At 42.9% G+C, this 24,099-nt stretch overlaps 1 protein-coding gene across 1 annotated transcript in view; it reads left to right on the forward strand.

Moving 5' to 3' along the window:
* LOC119394967 (eEF1A lysine and N-terminal methyltransferase) overlaps window positions 1-23,416 on the forward strand; it is a 38,399-nt gene extending 14,983 nt beyond the window's left edge. Inside the window, exons 7-13 of the mRNA XM_037662266.2 lie at window positions 272-458; window positions 1,218-1,398; window positions 3,850-3,963; window positions 7,353-7,429; window positions 13,931-14,063; window positions 16,434-16,562; window positions 23,149-23,416. Of these exons, the coding sequence (XP_037518194.1) occupies window positions 272-458; window positions 1,218-1,398; window positions 3,850-3,963; window positions 7,353-7,429; window positions 13,931-14,063; window positions 16,434-16,562; window positions 23,149-23,405 (1,078 nt within the window). The 3' untranslated portion in view covers window positions 23,406-23,416. The remainder of the gene's footprint in view (window positions 1-271; window positions 459-1,217; window positions 1,399-3,849; window positions 3,964-7,352; window positions 7,430-13,930; window positions 14,064-16,433; window positions 16,563-23,148) is intronic.
* Window positions 23,417-24,099: the final 683 nt, after the last annotated feature.

Consider the following 24,099-nt stretch of genomic DNA (forward strand, 5'->3'; position numbering starts at 1 on the left):
CTGTGTATTTGATTTAAGATTATGGAGTTCAGCATCCTGAAGCCTGATCGACATGGTATTACAAGTGCTGATAACAGTAGCAAGTGTGATGACACAGAACACACCGCCTCTCGAAAAGCAAACTTGCAACATTGTCACTAAAGTGGAGCATGTGTGCCCTAGTGTTACTAGTATTACCCTTGGTCCTGTAGGAAGCATACACATTAGTCGCCACCATCAATAGTTTTGAGTTGTGCAGCCCTGGTCTAGAGCCATGATCACTGGTTTACAGGGAGTCGGAATGGCTGTTTAGCACTGCGGAGGGCCGTCAGCAGCTGACTGAAACATGCAGAGCCGATCGTGTGATTGTAGTCCATTTATGTCGTGAACAAAATTACCTGGGCCTGGATCAAGTCAAGAAGGAGCTGTCCTCAAAGGTCATGGAGCTGGCACCTGCCTCATATATGGAAGGGAAGCAGGTATACTTTCTTCCATCTCTTCTTTTTTTTAAACAAAGGTATGTAGCTGCTTCAGCCAGTTTGTATAAGTTGCTTCAAGAACCCAGGAGCCACAGCAAGATATCTTCCAATTCATGAGTCCATGTGGATGGCTTATTTTAAAGAAAATGCGTGACTTCATGGGGAATGAAATTTCTTTCCAAGCCTTATTAAAAAGTGCAAGCATTGATAAGTGGTTGGTGGACCATCTACTTTTCTCGCTTGTGAAAAACATATTGACTTGTATTCAACAGCTTGATGTGTACATAGCACGGATTTGTCTAGTCCACATATTACCTAAAAAGATGTTGCTAGCATGCACACCACTTGCTTCGTCTTGAGCATGCCTTCAACAGATGCTTCATGCAAGTCCAGTACCGCTACTGTGTCAGCTCTGCTGCTCAACTTTTGCTGCTTCACTGGTGGGTGATTCCATGTATGATCATCCTAGCATGTTTCATTGATTTTTATTAAAGTAATGTATGTTGGCCTTAATTGTTGAACATTGAAGTATGCTTAGTTTTCTAAAGAAAAGTCTTGTAAGAAGAGAAGGGAAGTTTTTTAGCATGAAGCTCCAGTTTTGCCTTCAATACAAATCATTACAATTCAGACAGTTGAATACTCACTACTCTGCGATATTGAAGGCTGTGAAATTGAGGCTTGATTGCATTTTGGTGGGTGCAACTTGTACATTGCTTATTAAGCCTGGAATGATTTGCATTTTTTTATTTGTTTTTGAAGGTCCCATTTATGACGACAGGTGATGATGTGGGCCACCGTCAGATACGGCACCAAGGCTGCAGTGCATTAAGTGGTCAATATGTCATTGAAGATGTTAGTTTGCCAAAAGGCATAGTTGTGAGACGCCTGATATTTCTTGACAAGCCGCATGTCATCCAAACAGAAGCCAGGCTTAAATCAGGTAAGTGTTCACACCCCTGTAACGCTGTACTCCAAAACAGTTTGCATAAATAAGACACGGATAACTCATTACTGACCGCTGAAAATCTTCGAAACATAAAAAGTTAAACTTTCTGAAGCAGGTTGAATTCACTTCTGCTTATTTTCCAAGTCTGGACAGTTTCTGGATACAAGGCACTTGTAGAAGGGATCTGCCAATCATGTCTAAGACACTGTCATTACATCACATAGAAAAGGGTCTTGGTTGTATGCATAGGTCGGCAAAATATGTGGAGCTCACTCAGACTCACTCATGAAATATATTTTGCCTTCAGGGCTCGCTCGCACTCAGACTCTCCAAAGTTTTCCTCAACTGGACTCACTCGAACTCAAACTTGCCAAAATACTATGCACTCGGACTCACTCAGGCTCAAACTCACGGCTTGATCTGAGCCTGAGTGAGTCTGATGAGTCGACTCATGAGTACGTTAGCATTTTAATAAACTTTATCGACCATGGTGTCAATGCTCTTTAAGAGCAATATCTCGTATAATCGATGCTCTACTTGACGGCTTTTGATCTATCTCGTACCTTCAAATATGAGTTATCAGTGGTTGCAATCCAGTAACGACCTTTTTATTGAAAGAGGTGACTCACACGATATAATCTTTATCTCGTGTGTTCTTGTGAAAAAATTTGCGGGGGGGGGGGGGGGGGGGGCTCAAAATTTGTCTCTGATCAATAAATATTGAGCTGGTGTATGAACGCTAGTGCACTGAGGTATCTGTGAGTAGTCGTAATTAGACGTGAGTATAAACGTGAGTTGACATAAGGTTGATAGTAATGCTGAAGATGAGTAGATAGGAGCATAGATCGGCAATGAAAGGTGGAGCTCACTCAGACTCACTCAAGAATTATATTTTGTGCTTAGGGCTCACTCAGACTCACACTCACCAAAGTTTTCCTAAGCCGGACTCACTCGGACCCAGACTCATTAAATTTTTCTCAACTGGACTCACTCAGACTCAAACTCAAACTCACCAGAATGTTACTCACACGGACTCGCTTAGACTCGTGGCCCAATATGAGTCTGAGTGAGCCTGAGTGAGTCGACTCATGAGTGAGTTTGCCAACCTATGGTTGCATGGCACAGTTTTAAATTTAGCATCACTGTTTTATATCATTTCAAGCTTTCTGTACTCATCATTTCTTCCAATGACTTGGCATACTGTGAAAGGGCAACTCCAAAAAGTGCAGTGCTACAACCGTTTCCGCTGACGTTTTCAAGACACCCTCATCTATCTCTTGTATGATGCCTGCTACGATATATATACTACTTGAATCGACTCATACCACTGGAATTTCTTCGCTGTTGCTTTCTTGCACTAGATCTACTGATAAGGTTCCATTAATTTCTGTGATTGCCTGACTAAGCAAATTATACAACCATAAATATTATCTGCTCTCTTGCAGCCTTCTTAATTTCATAACCCAACCTCTGCTGTCCTTGGCTGTGTTTCCCATTCCTTGGTATCCGTTCTGTTGCTCTAACTGACCACTGGTTATCTGTCCTACACATTACATGGCCAGCACAGATCCATTTCTTTCTCTTAATGTCAGCTAGAATATCGGCTACCCCTTTTTGTTCTCTGATCCATTTTGCTGTCTTCCTGTCCCTTAATATTATGTCTATAATTTTTCCATTCCATTGCACGCAGCATAGTCCACAACTTGTTCTCAAGTTTCTTTGTTATCCTCCAAGTTTCAGCCCCACTTCACAGAACTGGCAATAGCTTATTTGTAGTTCATCAAGCAGTGCTACGTAGCGCTGACACTGTGAGCTAGTATGGGCCAAGACAAGCAAGATGCACACTATTGCAAAAAAAAAAAATTAAAGATGGGTTTGTTGTTGCCAGTAATATCCGTCTGACCTTTGCTGTTCTGCAGTAGGCTGTAGCAGTAATTGTAAAATCTAAATGTTGTAAACATAATATAGTAGAAATACATTCAACTCTTGTTAAATCAAGGTCGCATTGCATTGAAGCAAGAAAAAGACATTTCCAGTCCTCTCTATGAAGCATTGTCCCCTATGTTTGACACACTTCTCTAAAGGAGGAAAGCTAGCAAACGGCATTTGCTAGTGCATTTCGCTGCAAACATTTAATGCACTCTTATGACTACTACCTGCAGATTACACCAATGCAATGTAACAGCCGCTTTAAGGGTCAGTAAATTATCTTGTCTGACAGGTGTATAAAACACACGGACAGAGTAGGAATGCACCACATTATGGCATCCCATTGTTCGGTGGTAATGGCAGGCAGCAGCAATTTGAAAGGCGGCTGCAATTTGAAATTGCTGCCACATCTGACATAGTGCATGATCCCCTTGTAACCAGATTTGGTGACATGGAGCTCTTTCATTTGTGGTCATTGAATGTGTTCCTCTCTATCTCTCTTTTTTGCATGAAAAGTTAAGCTCAAAGGACAGAAGGGTAAAGTCTGGGAGGTTGTCAAGGACGACCTTCGTAGTGAATACTACAAGTACATGGTCGCTGGACTTGCCTTTATAATGCCAAAAGGGACAGGTGAGTCACTATTCCCCCCATAATGAAAACCTTAGCATTTTATTGACCCCTTCATTGTTGGGTTTTTTCACAGGTGTTTTAAAGTTAACACAGTGGCTTATTTTTGTGAGAGGTACTGGGATTGACACACAACACCCCCACCACGTGTGACGTCGCAGTTGACACGATCTTTAATACAACTCGAAGATGTGTCGAACCGATCACACTCCAGGCACAGATCAATCTCTAGATGAGTCCCTATAATTGATGAAGATGAGGAACCCCATGTGATGATGATCATGTGCAGATGATGAACTCGAAGATGTGTCGAACCGATCACACTCCAGGCACAGATCAATCTCTAGATGAGTCCCTATAATTGATGAAGATGAGGAACCCCATGTGATGATGATTATGTGCAGATGATGAAGTGCCTGAGAAATGCCTAAAATATATAAAATGCACTGTTGTATAAGATGCACCAATGAAAATTTACGAAAAGGCTGTGTGCTATATGCTAGAAAATATGGTACATTGCTGGGACAAAAAAAAAGAAAAAAGGAAAATGTAACAATGACATTGGTGAAAACATACTTCCTAATACTGTAATAAATGCACCACTAATCTAAAAACATAGATTTACTTGGCAGAATCAAATATGTAACATGTATATTAGGGAAAAGAAAAAGTGCTTTGAGAAAACTTGGATACTTAAGACAGGGGCTAGTTAAAGCAACCCTTGAAATTAAACAACTTGCCTGCAAAACGTATGTAATACCAATAGTATTGGGATATGCACCAGCTGTTTGGGATCTGCATATACAAATGTGTGCCACATGTTCTTCACTTTGCCACTGGAGCCGTGAAGAAGGAGATTGCCCACCCCTGTATGAAGTCTGGCATTCAGGCTTATAGTATATTCTGCCATAAAATAAATAAATGAACTTGACATAACAAAAAAAGGTTTGTAATGTTTTGTTGAGTTACTTCGTCAATTTCTAGGTTGTGAGCATAAAGTGTGTTTAGTAATGCAGGGAGAAAGTGATGAATCATTGGTCATGAATTGTTTGACAAAATGGGATTTTTATATGGTTCACATGGTCTAGAGCATGGGTTCTCAAACTGCGTTTCGCGGAGCCCAGAAGTTTTGTGAAGGGCATTTTAGGGTTCCGCAAGCAGTCAGAACGAATGCTACGTGCTCTCATTTTAACCCCACAAAGACCGAATTTATTTACTTAGACAAGAAAATTTGCATTGCATCTTGCATACTGCCACGTGTTTTATGTTTCATGAGTTGAAGCTACACCCCCCAAGACTGTCAGCAACGCTCAGCGCAAACCGCGCCACATTGTTCGCGAAGCTTCCCGATCATTGTAGATCGTTTTGTTAAAGGACCCCTGACACCAAAATTGAAACCTCGAGATCTTTGTGTTGTTTGACTTTCCTGTATACGGGGGCACATCTGACCGATTATTAGTGACGAACGTTGCCTTTAAGATATCTTAATTTGGTTTTAAAGTAAGCGTGAGTGCTCACTTGAGTTGGCTGCACCTTGCGACATCCTGGTACGACGTAGATAGAGGCCCCGTGACAATAGGACGACTGGCACCCGGCGAGGCCTATTGTTCCTCACCCCTCTGGCTCTGTTGTCGGGCTGCTCTTGAGGTAGTTTTCACGCGCTTAACAGGTTTAACCCATACCGAGGCACCCACATACTTTCAATCTCTACCGCGCGCGGAGCCCCGATTTGAAAACCGCAGCTTGAGTGCACGTGGTCTTTGACGCTCCCCCGCATGGGGCGCCGGTTTCTTGTGGTTTTTAGGCGGGCGTTTTGAAGTGATGCTAAAACGGTCACAATTAACTACGCTAGAATTAGTTGTACGATACGCTAGAGCATTTACCATTTAATTTAGAGATTACCAGACACAAAGCTACAAATTACAGCAAAAAAGTCACCAACAAAAATTTCGCTGTCAGGGGTCCTTTAAGATTGCGCGCCGCACGCGAATGTTCCAGCTTTGTCGAGAGATAACGCCACCACCAGCGATATCGCTGGAAAGTTCGATAGCGCCTGTATAAAAGCCGACACGCTTGACCGCTTGTCAGTTGATCGACGGTCGACACTCTGTTCGACGCTATCAGTGTATTGCTGTAGTTTGACCTTCAGTTTCCCGGCCACAAGTTCGGCCAAATAAACAGTTTCATCTCGGACGTGCTGACTGCTGTCTTCGTCGACGTCACGACCACGTGACAATACGAAGCGATCGCACGGCGAATCCGCACATCGGGAGTCTGCAGGTAGCAAGAGACCCACGTGGTAGCAGCACTAAAGACTCGTCATCTAGTGCACACCATGAAAGTTGTGCAAATTGCGGACCTGCGTGCGGAGCGCTGGTAATTCATGCTCATGAGTGCACTTTGTAACATGTGTGCAGGAGTCAATTCGGTAATTCTGCAAGTCAACGTACGGAAGATGATATTGGGTGTTCAAACCAGTTCAAATGACATTAATGGGCACCTCAGCGCTTTACTCATGGCTCATGACGAGCCGGCGTTCACGTGGCACAGTTTTCATACACGCTGATTTGCCACGGCACTATGTTGGTTCTGTAATCAAGATGCGCAACGGGCTTATTGGTACGCGCAAGAGGAAGCACTTCTTGCTGGCTGTGGGGTACACGAACATTTAGGCTTAGTCTTGCAACCAATGTATCCATCGACGGCCATTTCGCGGTGCGACTGGCATGCCTTCTTTTTTTGTTTTGCAAAAAATAAGACAGGCTTCTGTACATACGGTGCTTCGTTTGCGTGAACACATTGCTTACAGCGTGCTGTGCCTGAAGCATGCAGTGTTTGGTCGGCGGGCGCTTTACACGACTGGGGTTGGGGGGGGTTGCAGAGGAATCACTAGTATAACAATAATACTATATAATTAATTGCCAGGGGTTTTACATCCCAAAACCACGATATTAACGTGCACCTACATCTAAGTACATAAGCCTCCATCGAAAATGTGGCTGCTGCAGCCGGGATTCGATCCTGCTACATTCGGATCAGTAGTCGAGGAATCGCATGTCTATGTATTATTGGGAATTCCACATCAAGAGCGATTGCCTTCTATATTAAAGATAGTAGGCCAATGCGGATGGTGTTAATAATGTGGTTGCACGCGTCGAGAAGCGTCATCACCCCCACCGCTTTTCATTGTCTTCGTGCTAAAGAATAAGTTAATGGTTCCGCAGCGCTCTGACAAAGCCATCAGGGTTCCCCAAGGCCAGAAAATTTGAGAACCCGTGGTCTAGAGGGATACACGTGCTTATTCTAGGTGGGGGTTGCAAGTGATAATAAAAAGTTCTGGGATTTTTGTGTGTGCATTTCAAAGGCTAATGTGCCTCTCATTTTATTTACAGAGGAGCCAGCCAGTGCATTAATGGTTGGACTGGGGGGTGGCACACTACCACTTTTTCTAGCAACCAAGTTCCCAAAGGTGGGAATCTGCTTTTTCTTTATGCTCTTCTCCTTGTAAATTTGTTCGCAGTTACTTTGATTGCCAGTACTGATATCGCTGAACCAAGTGTTGCCAATGGGGCAAACTAACAGTTATCAGCAGAAATGTGGTGCTGCTTAATATGCCAAATTAGTGAGGATGGCTGAATAGTAAGCTTGAGGTTTGAAGCGAATAGTGATTTGGTTGAATAATTTTGAATCGAATAGTTCAAATAGCATATATGTCACATATTATTATGAAAAACGAGCATTTTTGTCATGACCCAACTAACTTGTACAATATCTTTAAGAACTAGAACTGGGCATGTGTGAATGTCACTTTCTAGGTTCCAAGTGAAGTGGAAACAACTTTGAATAATAGCGATTTGTATAGCAGTAGGGTGCAAGTTATAACTGGTCCAATATGTTATATTTTAAAAAGTACTATACTTAGCACATATAAGCCCATATAACACGCTTTTAAACTTAAAAAATAATTAATTGAGGTGAAAGTAATATGTACACCCGTGAGCAAAAGTACACGGACCACAGGAGCATGGTGCCTGTTGTCGAGAGGGCTCCAAGAGCAGCGGTGCACATGGGCGTCCCATCATATCTGCTTGCTGTCATGTAGCTTTCCTGATGCGATTACGGTGCTCGTCGAATAAACGTCAACTGGGTGTCACTTTCTCTGCTCCGTCGCATGTGCACCGTTGTTTTCCGTAGTGGCTGTGGCTTGGGCTGGCTCACGCGTCCAGTGCGCATACTTTTTCTTTTTCATTTATTGCACTTAGATATGCCCTGCTTCGATATGAGGCAGCAATCAGTGTAACCGTTTGCAATAATACAACTGCGCAGAAAGAAACAAGTAATTGTGCTCAAGTTATCTAAAAGCGTCAGAGAAAGCAGTGCGCCGTGCGATAACCAAAAAAGAAAGAAAGTGATGCACGGGAGCCAGTGCAGCTGCAACGTAAAACCATTTCAGATGCGACAGAGCAGAGAAAGAAATGACACCCAGTTTACGCTTAGTCAACAAGCACTGTAACCATGCCAGGTAAAACTGCTGGACAGGCCAGCAGATGTGATGGGACGCGCATGCGCGCTGCTGCTTCAGCGCCCCTCTCGACAACAGGCACCGCGTCGGCAGATGTCGCGTCGATGCATTTTGGCACACGCTCCCGTGGTCCGTATACTTTTGCTCACTGGTGTACATTTAACCTTGAAGTGTGGTTTCCTGGCAGTGCAGTTTTTTTTTCTGGATGGGTGGTTTTACTACATGGCACTTCTATGCTGCAGTGAAACCACCTTTCAGGGGGGGGGGGTTATATGTGCTCTAATATACATGGATTAAGGAAAGAAGTTTACTCTTAAGGGCTCGTTTTTCTTTGTTAGACACAATATTAATGAGAACTAACAGACAGCAATGCCAAGGAAAGTATAGGGGGTGTTATTTGTAGTAATTAGAATATAAATGTGAAGAAAGTAAAGTGGACGAAAAGATAACCTGCCGCCGGCAGGGACCGAACCTGCGACCTTCGAATAACGCGTCCGATGCTCTACCACTGAGCTACGGCGGCGGTCATCTCCCCGTCCACTTTATAGGGTATATATGTGGATTGAAACTTAGGAGTGTCAGTCAGCGCCAGTCGCAGCCATGGCGGCGAGTGTGGAACACTCTTTTTTCTGCCTTTTTGGCGTCACGTAGCACGTGATCTATTTACGAGCAGGCAGCTGACCAATAATCCCTCGCATACTACCTGAAGGCATCATGTCTGCCAGAACGAGACCCTCGCTATGAATTAAGGAAAGAAGTTTACTCTTAAGGGCTCGTTTTTCTTTGTTAGACACAATATTAATGAGAACTAACAGACAGCAATGCCAAGGAAAGTATAGGGGGTGTTATTTGTAGTAATTAGAATATAAATGTGAAGAAAGTAAAGTGGACGAAAAGATAACCTGCCGCCGGCAGGGACCATGCCAAGTGTCCCAGACGTGGCGCTCGCACATCACAGATTTTGCTGATAAAATTTGTGCATTTTTCCTGTGCCACATAGAGTATTGTGGCAAAACATTTTTGCTCGAAAAAACTTTTGACGATCATGGCACGACTACGAAGTTCGCTTGTATTTGTTAAACTGTGCCTAATAGAAAAATGTGTATAAAATCTATTTTTGCGTGTTGAGCTTCGAAACCACTCTTGCATTATTGCAGAGGTTCTGTTTAGTTGTAATTTTCATTGATTCCGAAATTTTTATGTTTCACTAATTGTTTTGTAACTATGTGGCAATAAACTTCAACTTCAATAACTGTTCGGGTTTAACGTCCCAAAACCACAATATGATTATGAGACGCCGTAGTGGAGGGCTCCGGAAATTTCAACCACCTGCGGTTTAACGTGCACCTAAATCTAAGCACACAGGCCATTTTTAAAAACAAGGTGGCCACCATGACACAATGTGTGACCCCCTTTGTGATTTTTCTGGATTTACGCCACTGGACCAGTTTGTGAATTGGTACTATGGAGTAAAGAATTAATAAAAGAGAATCCCTCCTTTACTCCGTTTATTCTGTCCTTTCCTTCCCGTGTTCGTCCGATTGAATGTGCAACGATTCCCACCACAGAATCCCTGAGATGTCATTATTGTAGCAATGTGTGAAAGCTTTGCAACCTTGGTGGGGAAGCCGCCTCCCCACCCCTCCCTCGCCATTTTCTTTCTGCCCTTTTCGTTATGCCCTTTGCCAGCGCTTGCCGGTCCACCTATACCATTGTACCATCAGCATTGCTCCTTGCACTGTGCAATCACAAATACACCAATGGTCAGTGATACCCACATACCCTCACCTGACTAGGGAGCCAAGGCATTGTCATAGAGTCTGGATGGGTGGGTAGGATAGTCACAGCAAGGTAACGTAGGTAACAAAGACCCAATGCTGTGCCTCTGCTCTACATCCATTTCTCTACTCCTCCACATATTTCTCGTTTGCCCGATTTATAACATTCTTGTCATAAATCAAGTCACTAAGGAATGCGTAGAGTGTAACCAACCACTCTATGCGACCTTCAAGTCTAAAGTAATGGATCATATTTACTGATTGCATATCAGATTCCTTGTATGGAATAAACCATGTGTCCTAGAGAAGACTAAAGCACAAAGGCAGTGCCAGGGAGGTCTCATCCCAAAATAGAGAAGTCTCAGTGCGTGTTTTAGGTAATACAGTAGACCCTGGATGATTCAAACTCGAGGGGACCTCAGGATTTTGTTTGAATTATCAGAAGTTCTCATAAATATGACTCAGGGCAACATACCAACAAGAGTTATGAGCCCCTTCGCAGTTTAGGACGTTTTCCTGCATGACAGCAGTGTACTGCGGCGAAAATAACTTTAAGAAGCATTCGGCACTCAATAGACCAAGGCTAGACCATTCCGGTTTTTGCTTCTCTCAGTCAGCATGCGATTGTTGGTGCACATGGTTTGGCCCTTATGTAGGCAGGTAATCGTCTTTATTTGCAACATTTAGTGATATAAAGACACGAATGTTCAACTAGAAGCAACAAAGGCAATAGTAGATGTTTCTAGGCTTGGGCAACAAAAAGTTTGAATTAACCGAATTTGTGCAGTTTGAATTAAGCGGCTTTAAAATACATTGAAAACATAGTGGGCCAGCCAAAAATTTAAGATTTGTTTGAATTAACCGAAAGTTTGAATTGTCAAGAGTCTACTGTATTTACTGTGGTGTCGCCTTTCTTTACCTTGTGGCAGTGCTTTTATAAATGCACATTTGAAGCTGATCAACAACAAAGTTGCCGAGAGCTTTTGTGCTGCCAACGATCTGTCAGATGATAACATATGTACGGTATACTGGCCACATTGCAAAGGGTGGACTCTTTTCACACTATTTGCCATTTTTATAATACTCATCACGACAACATTGCAGTGCAGCTACTGCATCAATGTGTACTGCGCTGCTGCTGGCACAAAAGGACAAGCAGATGAAAATGTCTGATTTCAGAAACTAAACTGCTTTCACGGTTTTTTCTCAGTTTGTCACTAGATTTTTATGGCATCAAAATGTCCACTACAAAACCTTTTTTGAACCTCATGAATATTTGTAGCAAGATTTAACTAGGGCCTAGTATAATAATTGTAGCTGCAAGGTGACATAGTGTCTGGCAGTGACTGCCAAACTTCATCCCCAAATGTAAGTTGCCCCTAGCTTTTGTCATTGCCATATTCTAGCTGAAAAAGTATTAGCCTACGTTCCAAGTCAATACAGTAGTGCTGCCTGTGATCACGTGGGTGCTCAAATATGATCAGCACATGCGGTTTCTCATGCCACTGTGACTATGTTAGGCATTTTGACTGTTTTCTTCATAAGAGCAGCATTCCTGCGTATATATGGTGCAAATACATACCATCATAGGAACGAATCTTCTTAAAAACTGCTATTTTCCGACCAGCACATACAGTCGCGCTCTATATGACTTGCAACACGGGAGTGCGTGGTCTCATGAGTTCAAAGATTGCATATGGCTTAAACTTGTTTTCGTTTACACAGCTAAATGATATTTTCTTATCTGGAATCATCCTCAAGTGAGAGAACTATGTTTAGTTATGGAAATAAGGGCCTGTGGAAGCCACACGCAGTCTTTGAACACGTGAGGCCATGGGCTTCAGTGTTGCAAGTCATATTGAGCACGACCGTACATTCCCATTGGATAAGAATTTTGTTCAGGAAGTTTGTCTAAGGTAGCTTCTCAAGATATTCGATATGCTTGATGTATGAGATGGGTTGGCTTTCGAATTATTTTATCATTAGCCCTTTACTGTCCAAAGCATTCGCCCACTTTGCGATGATTCTAGTCAGGAACCATGTTGTGTGTATGGTAGGCTCGTGCGAATATTCCAGCACTTCGAGTATTCTAACGAATACTATTACAGTATTCGAATTTGCTTCGACATAAATTTAGGTTATTCTAGATATCAAAGTTTCTTTTTGCGTTAGTTTGCCCTGCAGCGTCAATAAACATTACACAAAATTGTGCAACTGTGTTTCCTACATAAAGTCCAGGAGGGACCTATATGATTCGGACCTTATATCCATCGCTGCAAGTCAGGCGGCCTGGTGTGCTGAAGCCCCGCATGCCGCAGGTGGCGTCAACAAGCCATTTGTAGCCCAGGGCATGTCCATAGAAGGTGGTTCAGGTCTACTTCCCGCACTGGCGCAGGACAAAATGGGCAGTTCAAAGTTGTTTCAGTGTACCCCCACTTGGTGCGGATTGAAGGCGTCTCAGCCACACTCACGCGAACTCTTCGGAGTGATACCTCCTCGTGACGAGTGAGTCCACTCGGGGGGTCATGACCACGCGGTGGTATGAGAGCTCACGTGGTGCACCGAAGATTTTCTTCCTGAATGTCCACAGTGTCAGGAGGTGGCAGCTGGAGCAGAGGTAAGGGGTACATGACCGTCACAGGATGGCAAGCGGCATCTGTCACGGCATGAGCAGGAACACTAGACCGGCGAATCCAACAAACTCGGAACTGAGCACGGATAAGCTGCAGCACAATGGTGAAATTGCACTGCTACACCCAAAGAAAGGTCAACACGACGGAGTGCGCAAACAGCTTGCGTCAAGTCCGTGTAAAGGATCACACTCGATGGGTGTTGCATCTCGACGAGTGGCTGAAGGCTGAAGACTATCACAAACAGCAACTAACTCTGCTAGTACAGAGGTAATGGGGATGTGTAACGCATAAGAGCAGGTCTGGTTGACATGTGGGGGAGAAATGAATGAATAGACATATAAACCGCATGTAACCCCTTGTAAAGGTGGTTTCACTGCAGTGGAGGAGTGCTATATCATGAATACACCTATCCAGGGGAAATCCACACTGCCGCGAAGCCCCACTTCAAGGTTAAATTAACGTATTACCCTCACATCGATTTTAAGTTTAAAAGCTTGTTATACCTGCTTATATGCTCTAAGTATAGTAAATTTTAAAACGTAACATATTTTACAGGTTATCACTTGCATTCTACCGAAAGTCAAATCCTGTAACTATTCAAAGTTGCTTCAACTTCCCTTTGAACCATAAAGAATGACATTTGAACATGCCTTGTTTCAATATTTTTTTAAATGTAGTGCAGGTTAGCTGGGTCATGACAAATATGCTCAGTTTTTTTTTATAATATGTGGTATATACTATTCGAATTCGATTTGAAATTATTTGCCCAAATCACTGTTCGCTTCGAACCTAAAATTTACTATTCTCACAAGCCTAAGGTATGGTACACTGGCCAAAAGTAGCACTCGTGAACAAATGCCCATGAAAAAGATTTATTTACGAAAATTTTCTTTACTTCTCCAGTCAGTGTCACGTTGTCGGTGATCACCACGGGGCACAGTTTTCTGTGTCATTCTTATACTGAAGACGTGTTTCACGCATGGTCTCAAAAGGTTAATGTATGCTAAACTCTTTGTCCATCTTTTTTTGATCCCCAGCTGCAACTGTCAGTCGTCGAGTTAGACCCCGAAGTGGTAGATGTTGCCAGAAAGTGGTACCTTCCACAAGACTGCCCAATGGAAATTTGTGTGGAAGATGGACTAAAGGCCTTCGAAAGACTTTCCAAGGAAGGCATGTGGCTCTCAAATTTTTTTACCTTAATTTAAATATCTGCAGAATGTTTATGCAAGTTTGTGCCTGGTTATATATTTCACAGTAGTGTGGAACAAGAACAACGAGAAAGCAGGAAATGTGTAAAGCAGTTTCACTTGAATGAGTAGTTAAGTTGTTCCCCCAAGCTTGACATGCACATTACTTGTCAAAAGCTTATTAGATGCAGAATCTGTGAAAAAAGAAGCTGAATTTCTACGTTTTTGGAGCACAAGGCCTGGAACTTGAAAATGAAGTCAGTAAGAATACAGTGTGCAATTAACAAGTGTTCCATTTACTCAGAGGCTGCATGCTGATAATGAGCAGTAATTAAACTCTTTCACTGAACCTGTGTCCTCTAAATTGCTTATGCCAATAGTGTATGTGTTAATGTGGTGGGTAAACTACATTGGTTCTTCAGTGTATGTTGATAATGTCTTCCTTGTAATTAAGAATTTCAATCTAGTGTTTGTTTTAAGCAAAAAAGGGGAGTGGAGTAGGTACTGTTCATTTTTATGAAACCGTCTTATTTTTGTTTGCTTTCTTTGGAAGTGCTAAAGACGGTAATGATTTATAAAAAATAAACATGCTGTTAAAGGATGTTATCAGGAGTACATTGGCTTTATGATATGAATCATAAACAAAATTTATAGACTAACCTATATAAAGTAAACATCCTTTAATTGAGTCATCACATAGTGCCCATTTCAGTTAACAGAAGTCACGTGTAGGTGAGGACATTGACAGTGTTTGCAATTTATTCTGTCATGCCGCAGAAGTTTGTGCCAGAAAAGACTTAAAGGGCATAAAAGAAAGTAGATATGAAAGACTTTTTAGTGCAAAATGGTGCTCGCTGAAACTGTGGTAGCAACACATGAGGATGTGACTACTAGAATTAGTGGCAACCTAGATGAGCAGTGGTAGTATGGACGGGATGACGGTATGAGATAAGATACACATGGACGATGCTAAACTAAGCTTTAAAAAAAAAAGGCATTGCATGTTCACATCTGCTTAACTAGGTGTAGTAGAATAAGCAGTAAGAGTGTTGAGCTGTGGGCCATGACACTAAAGTTGACACATTGGCATTGCTACTGAAAAGGGAGAATTTGCACTCTTGCCAACTACACAAGTGTCTTTTAACAGCGGAGCTCTTCTCGGGTAGGCCTGACAACAGATGAGTGTCCGTATCGCATGTCACGCTCCGGTTCCCAGATACACCCAAAGATGGCGGAACTGCCTCGGTCGCAGACGAAGTGGTAGCTGCACAGTAAAACGGGGAAGGGCAGCTCGAGTGTAAAGAAGGCCTAAATTCACTGTAGCAAGGGCTGGTGTGGCAGAGTCTGCCACAAGTCCTTTCCCATGCATCTCTACTCTACAAATAACGTAATCATAGACACCCACATTAAAATGCGAAACATCACAGAAAATCAAGAGGAAAACGCAGGAGAACCACAGCTCCTCTGTTTCTGTAGATTTCACACTTGGTGAAACTGAGGTAAGCTCTTTGGATTTACAGTTGGCCTTTATTGTGCTCAGTAATGTTGGACATTTTGCCCAAGCTACTCCCATATCTGTGTTCCTCCTTTTGTGAAGCTCGCATTCTATAATTTAAAATTTATGCTGCCACTGAAAGTGTCACTGGCTGCATGCATTGCTGCGGTGACTGCCATAAAGTGGACGCTTTTACCGAATACTAAACCATAATCTGGAGACGTTATTCATCAACCGTGTCCAGTAATCAGGTGAACTGTCAAATGCTTTTGACGGTCTGATAGCACCGGGTGTGCACTGAAAAATGTTGCTATACAATGACTGACCATGGCCTATACCATAGACTGCATGATTACTGCTTGTTTGCCATATGGTGTGAAGGGTGTGCTAGCATAACTGCTCTTCACAAATGATAAATCTTAAAAGATATCAGTCATGCCTAACATCCAGTCTAATAAAGTCTGCTTTTACCAGGTATGCTTCCTGCATCGCACCGATGCGGTGCTTTGCAACATCTTTCTCGCAATGTTGGCAAGAGAACTAGCTATTAAACTTCACGAGATTTATCTCACTTTTCTTTTTAGATATGTAGATGATTTTTTGTTCTTTGAAGAAAGAAGATTTCTCCAAATTTACTAAATTTTTTTATTTTGTCCTCACCAACAGTTTTTTGTATTAAAACTGTGGCACAAACTATTTTGTTAAATCGAGGGGAAAATACACGCATTTCAATGGAAGCAATAAATATAAAAAACGTGTGTTACATTGTGAACTTCATTATATTGAGGTTTGACTGATTTTTTTAAATGTCTTAATTTGTGTGGTAAACATGCTTTTGTTTTATTGTTCTGTGCACAGGCAAAACATTTGACCTTGTCTTCCTTGATGTGGACAATAAGGACTTGTCAGAGGGGCTGACCTGTCCACCAGCAGAGTTCTTGGCAGAAAAGACTTTGAAAGAACTAGCTGCCATCACGAAATGCACGGGTAAGTTCTACGGGAATCTATATTTTTAGCCCTTAACACGTGTATAGTGCAGTGTTTTATGTGAATGCTTGGTTCATGCTTTTACAATGGTATTGGCAAAGCTTGTCACGGAAATAACGTTAGAGTCCCTCCAGCCTATCTTGGACATGGGTAAGTAAACCGGCTTTGTTGGCTAAACAGTATATTCTTGGGCTAGTATGTCTTGATGTGTAATCAAGCAGTACCAATCCAGTGAACTTAGTAGTTTTATTCTGCTATCCTCCACTGCAAAGGAAACCCACAACTGGAACGTCAGCCAAACAGGAGAAAAGCACAAATTTTTCAGAGAAAGAGCATCCCTAGCTATACAGTTAATCTTCATAAATGTCGTGTAGTGAACACCGATTATGTGTACGTCTTTCTGTGAATCAGAGAATGTGCTAAATGGAAATGGCAAGGGAGGCTCCAAGCAGGAGGCTTCTTGCTTTGCATAGGTGTCATGCTTGCTGCAGATATTTTCAGTGCAGTGAGTGTTTTGTAGACCATTGCATCTTCCAGCCTTATGACCAGATCTTTCTCAAACCTTTCTCAAACCATTCTGTTTCGTAGTCAGAAAACCAGTCAAAGGACAGCAGTTACAGAAGCAGTTTTGAAAGGACTGCTACAGCAAAGCAATGCCTTGCCAAAAAGCATTCGTAATCTTTTTTTTACCTTGATGGTCTAAAGATATTTTTGCAAACATTGTTTTGGGTAAGCTATTTAGCAGAGTAGGTTGTAAAAGAATCTGTTAACTTCTGTAGCACCACATCAGCTCCTTCCATATTAACGGTGCATAAGACAGCACAGAGAAGGCACACAGGACACACAGAGAGCTGACTTACAACTGATATTTATTGGAACCAGCAAGTCTTTTTATACCCACTAATGACCAGAAATAATGTAAGTGCCAGCAGAAAACTGACATATGTCAAATTTCACAATCAAGGTACTATCTGATTTCTTTTTGCAACAGTGCTACTGAGGGCGCACTTATACATCCGTCCTTCAATCTTGCAGTCATGTGTGCCTCCAATATCTCTCTTGTTAGGGCTTCATGGCATTTTCCTACGACAATGTAATCTGTGTGTATTGGTTCATAGGGCTAACTGTCGTTGTCTTCTCTTATGCAATCTCTGCAATGCTTGGCAACATGGCCCCAAGTGGCTACACATGCAACATTGTCAAAGGGCTCTGTTAATCTTTGGTTCAGACTGCGGCCAGTCTGTCCGCTGCACTTCTTGCCACATGACAAGGGCAGAGATTAAATCAGAATAAATCACACCGTTTTGACACTGAACAAACCCTTTAACATGTGTAACAGAACACCTACATGGTTTGCACTTCATGCCATCGACCTTTTTGCACATGCTGCCAATTTTTTTCAGCACCAAAAAGACTATATCTACACCTGCATGATTTCCAATTCTTCTGAGGTCATTCGAAGCTTGATGAAGGTATGACACAGGAACAACTCTCTAACTGAGTCAATTACATCCTAGTTTGTTTTTGTTTTTTGTTTTTTTGCCCCCCCCCCCCTTTCTTAGTTTTTGTGCCACTGAGGTCATAATTTCGAATGGGTACTCAGCCTTCATGAAGCGATCGACTTGTGTACCAAGGCTTCATTCCATGCTATGCTCACAACACTTTTTTTAACATTATTAAAAACAGAATTAACCATGATTCTTTTTACAGTTTTAGAGTGAGCTGAAGCGTATGGCAGGATGGGTTTTTGAGCTCAGTGCTCGTAGGACGAGCACATGTGGGATGGAGTGAATTGAAACGAAAGATTTAAGAACCTAATGGAATCATAAACTGGTGTTTCATGTGTTATGTCATGGGTTCAAGATGCTCTAGGAATATTGGATGAAAATTTAAATGTTTCTCAGTATTGAGGTTGTCACACTATAAGTAACAATGTAATCATAAACAAATCGAAGAGTGCAACACACGCCAAATTTCTCTAGATGACCTTGCAACCTTATTGTCATGTATGGCGAAGAACATATCACTGAGCATCGAGGCTAAACACGAACCTATCCCACATTTTTTTATATACACTTCCCCCTTCCATTCTACATAAGTTGAACCAAAATAAAATGATAACAGTTCAAGGGAGCACTTGCGGAATTTCCGCATTTATTCTGAAAGGCTACAATACCTTCTTTTCTCGAGCCCTCCCCCTCGCCCCTACTTCTTGAATCTCTCGAATTTCCAGGTCACCAAGTTGGCAGGTGTTCGTTTGACAGGCGCTGCATATCTTAAAGGGGTACTGACACAAAAATTTTTTTGGCCTCACGTTTTTTTGCTGCAATGTGTTGCTGGGGGCCTGTTAGTCATAACACGGCACATCGTTTGCTGCAGCGCGCGACAGATAATTAATTACAGGCTTCTCATTACCGACCAGTGTCAGTTTCGGTTTCAAAAACGACAAGCCTCCGGGTGCAACTATCACCACCTAGCGGCTGCAGCGCTCGATCACGTCAGCACACAGAAGTGTGACGCACTTCCGCGCTGTTCGCGTCGTCTTCTCGCATTCGCACACTTGCCGCACGTGCTGCGCGATGTCGTCGCCATCATCGTCCTCGTTGTCGTCGTCCTCCTCATTGTCGTCTGTTGGCGACGATTTCCTTGAGACACCAACAGCGCAGCGGCGAGCGCGTCAAAACAGAAATGGCGGCTACGACGTCATCATAACTTGTTGTACCGGATACAACGGTTACGTAGGGGAAGAAGGGGGTCACCTCGGGTCACCTCCGAGGGTGTCAATGCAACAGGTGCGGCCTATAATGCTGGATCGCGCACACGAACTTCAAAATTCATATAAAATACCTTCCAAGCTTTATTCGCTGTCAATATTTTGCAGATGGTACACGCACGTACACGCAAATTGATCCAGCAGGCTATCTCGGCCGCGAAATTTTTTGTCAGTACCCCTTTAATGTGGATGTCATCATTGTTTGCACTGCTGGGTGCTAATAGAAGCTCTGCTGCTTCAACACACTGCTTTTGTTATGGCTCCCCAACCTCAGCCAGACAGTGCTGTGGTGCACGGGTTTCGCCGCCTTTCTTGCAAAAAACCGGTCGCTGGTCTCCCCGCTCTCACCTTTTGACTGCGCTCTCTCTGCACGTTCACAAGCCCTGCATGCACTGTCATCTGCTCGCCGTGCATGTGCAGCCTCATGTATTGCTTGCTTCATATCATGGTTTTCGGACATTAAACCCCAACAATTATTATTATCATGTATCGCTTGCTCTGGGGGTTTAAAAAAGATAGCAGAGATTGAAAAACATTTTCGTGGTGTGAATCACACCATTTTTGCGGGACCGAGCAAGTTGTCGAAGATGACGCTGTGTGCGAGTGCTACGTGCGTGTTGACACGTGGTGAATGGGCACATTTGTACGACATGAATATTAAGGTGACTGTGCGAGTTCTGTAATTATGTGACCGATTGAACGCACCTTCGTTGCAGCAGTGGTGTCTCCTCGGTCAGCAAACAACAACCACGCTTTCGGGTGCGTTTTTGTTGTTCGAATTTTGATTGCTTGGATACCAATTTTGCCGTGCGGCAAAATGTCACACGAGCTCAGTGTGAAGACCTCAAATTTACGTCTGTCTGGTTGATTCACTGGCAAAATCGTAATTTGCAGTGTTCAGTTTCACAAGAGTTTCACTTCTGACAACGTTTGCTTTGGATGATAGCAACGTCCAATCACAAGTTTAATGCCACCTTGGCTGATTTGACAGCTTTACTTTGTTAGCATCATGGTGCATGGAAGGAAATGCTTAAGACCCACTGCAATCATGCATGTTTCCTGCAGCGCAGGATTTCGACTATGATAAAATCAATGCGTATCACGCACCATGTGCACTTATTTTAATGTCGCTTTCGTTGTTTTAACCACTCGCTTGGTCAGCATCATACCGCATGCAATGCCCAATGTGATCGTGCATGTTCATGATTACGCTGAGATTTAATTCTGATGATAACCGCGCCTGATCTCGCGAAACAATCGATAATTGAAATGTCACTTTGGTTTTCTATACAGCTCGCTGCCAAAGTGGCAACTACATTGTGCCTGTGGCTCATGAGCGCATGCAAGGCCACTATAATTTCTTCTGTTTTAGTTGCCAAAACCATGATAACATTATGAGGCATGCCGTAGTGGGGGACAGCGCATTACTTTCAGCCACCTGGAGTTCCTTAACGTGTACCTTATTCGAACTACGCGGGTGTTACCACATTTCACTCCCATCGTAATGTGGCTGCCGTATCAGAGAATCGAACCCATGTCCTCAAGTTTAGCAGCATAAAACCTCAGCCTGCTAAGCAATCATGGCGTGTTGCATGCAAGGCCAATATAAACGCTCAGTGTAAACATGCAGATTAAGTCCTGAGATGGAAAATGCAGTGCCATGAGCTGAATAAAACACTTGTGGTACTCACGGTACGATATTTAAACTGGTGCATTGAGCTAACATGCACCGCTGCTGTCACATTACAAATGGATAGCCTGGTTGACTTGGAAAGCCAGCACCCACTGCGCAGTCTCGAAATGTACAGCAGCTATCTATTTGTTGCACCTTTGGTTCACGAAACGCACTTCCCTTTACATTAATAGTTTATAATACTGTATACGACAAGACTTACATTCAGATGACAAGACCGCAAGAGTATAGCTTGATGCAGCTAACTGCCGTAATCCTCTCTTGCAGCCTCTGCTCTTCGCACTGCTTGTATGGTAAACGGTAGAACCTGACGGGCAGTTTTAGGCGCTTCTTTGTTTTAAAACTTTTCTGACAGTTCACAACACAGCAGGATTGCCTGCTTGCTTTCCAGGATGATGAAAGAGCGGCAGCCATAGTGAGCAAAATGCGAGATAAAAGCCTCGAGAAGCACGTTTCCCATGCGCACAATGGGAAAACCAAGCAAGTGCAACCGCTCCGAGCGACTGGTCGTTCGGTCTCTCTCTCGCTGGGGCAGGGGACGGAGCTACACAAACTTGAGTGTGGGAGGCCTGTGAAGTAGTAGAGCTCACATGCATGGGTTAGCATGTCGTATATATGCAGTAAAATTTTGTTAATGCGTGTATCCTTTTTAAGTGTACTAACAGCCGAAATGTAGTTGAAATGGCTATATTCGCTGACTGCTTGAGCCATACTAGTTCATCCTGTAAAGAATAACTGCGCCCCCTAACTTGCGGTGAGCCCGACCACATACGTGGTGCAAAGACCTTCCACCTATTCGTGAAATGCAGAGTTGTCGACTAATTGTTTTGACTTCGGTGTCAGTGTGGTGGCCCTTTTAGTGGTAGGCATGGGAAAGCACCAAGCTGTGATACGGTGGGCACCAACGAGTGCACCAGCATGACCTTTCGCTGGCAACCCTATCGCAATAAGCACCTTCAACTATCTTCTCAGTAACATTTGGGGCACAGTGCTGTTATAAGTGCTTCAGTAAATGTACTGCATGCATTTAATGGGTGATAAACATGTCATTCGCTGCCACCTCCTTGAGTGTGACCGCCTAGTGCACCGCAGTTACGCGGAGTGCGCATCGATTGTAGTAAGGAAAACAGCTTGCCATTGCCCCATTTGCATCCCTTAAGCATCTGGATCAACCTGCTTTGCAGGTTGGTACAAATTCACCACACCTTGCAGTATTCCGCAGAATTCATTGGTCAGTTTTGCTGGACCTTGTCCACTGGAGCTAAAGTATGATTTTGCTGAAGTTGAATAGTTTGTACATCTTTTTGTTTTCTGTTTCAAAAGTAAGCATTCTTCGGTATACTGCTCCAAATTTAAGGTTTGGTGCCCAAATATGAAGGTTTCTTTTTCTCCCCGTAACCTGCTCCAAACTTGAATTTACCTGCTCCAAAGGTAACATTTTCGTGCTCCAATAATTGCTCCAAATTCTATTCTAGCTGTTGCACCCCTGCAATGTGGTATTGTGTTGCCCAGAAGTCACATAACCATGCATCATGACCTTGAGCACCTTCTGCTCTTTTTTTCTTTGAATGTATTGGCCACTACTTCTGGTTGAAACATGCACAGCTCCTCGATGTGGCCACAGTAACTACAGAGCATAGCACATGGTTTCTATTATCTTCTACCAGGGCACCATTCATGAACTCTACAGTACGGGCAGTTTGCTGCGTAGTCGGGTCTGCTCGCTGTACAGCTGGTGATGCCATTTGATTTCAAGCAAAGAGCAAGCAATTTTAGCAGTTTTTTACATGAAACTGAATTCCATGCTACATGCAATGCAGTAATATTAGGCTCACATGTTCATGGGAACCCTGACTACAGATGGGTGATGTTTTACAACTATACGTATTGAAAAAGTACTGCGGGGTCCCCTGTTGAAAAAAAAATTCCTTGTTCACTCTCTTCAAATTGTCTGTTTTTGTAGCTAGGTGTGGCTTCGATTGATAGTGATCATTTTTGTGAATGCAAACACCTTAGTTCTACCAGCTGCTTTGATACTTATGACATTTGCATATCAATATTAAAATGTATAAATTCTTGTATCATCAGCTATGCATAAATTACCTTTCCAACTTTTACAGGTGCTGTGGTGATAAATTTTGTCTGCCGCAATGAAGCACTGAAGAAAGAAATGTACCAAAGGCTGAAGAAGGTTTTTTGTGCAGTTTACTTCCAGTCGATACCGGACAATGTTAATGAGGTGCTTTACTTGTCTAACAGTGAATGTGACACCACGATGAAGACATTCATCAGCAATGTAGAGCAACTCCGGAGCACCATGGACACAACCAGCAATGGTAACATAGCTGACCTTATGGAAGGATTAAATCTTGTGTAATACTGTGTCGCACAAAACTGTGATTTCCTGTCCTTTCACATCTCTACGTAGGCACTCAACAGCATGCTAGTTTAGTCATAGCACTGTTATGCAGTGTAGTACAGTAGAACCCCGCTATTACGTTCCTCAGTGCTGCATTCTGCATTCTGAGCCAGCCAAGTGGCCATGTGGACTTTTCATGCAGCTTGGCCTGGCTTGACTATGAGACTAGCTGCATGAGTGGCATAAATGGCACCTATGACATGTGTCCAGTTTCTGTGAGCAAAAGCGTGTCCTTTGAGATCTGTATTTGCTATCTCAAGATGATACTTATGACATAATGTAGGCCTGAAATTGGTTTTGGCACACACAGGCAAAACTAAGGCCTATATTCATGCCAGTGTTTCTAACAAAGACCCTGCAGTCATCACATTTTAGATGTAGAAGCTAGGTTGTAATGCGAAAAAAGTTATATGACATGATATTTTTCAACGAACCGCATTTTCATTTTTATTTCATGAAATCTCATAACATTGCACACTACACACACGCACAAGGCAAGGCTTTAGTGACATTGCATAATACAAGAGAGCACGCTTTGCGTTAAATAATCATGTGAGGTAGATATATATCTACACACTCGTGGTCTTTGGTTTTTAACATTCAAAGCTCTCATTATATTTACAGAACAAAGCGTACACCATGTACAAGTCAA

The sequence above is a fragment of the Rhipicephalus sanguineus genome, chromosome 1 (assembly GCF_013339695.2).
Source record: "Rhipicephalus sanguineus isolate Rsan-2018 chromosome 1, BIME_Rsan_1.4, whole genome shotgun sequence".
Lineage (NCBI taxonomy): Eukaryota > Metazoa > Arthropoda > Arachnida > Ixodida > Ixodidae > Rhipicephalus > Rhipicephalus sanguineus.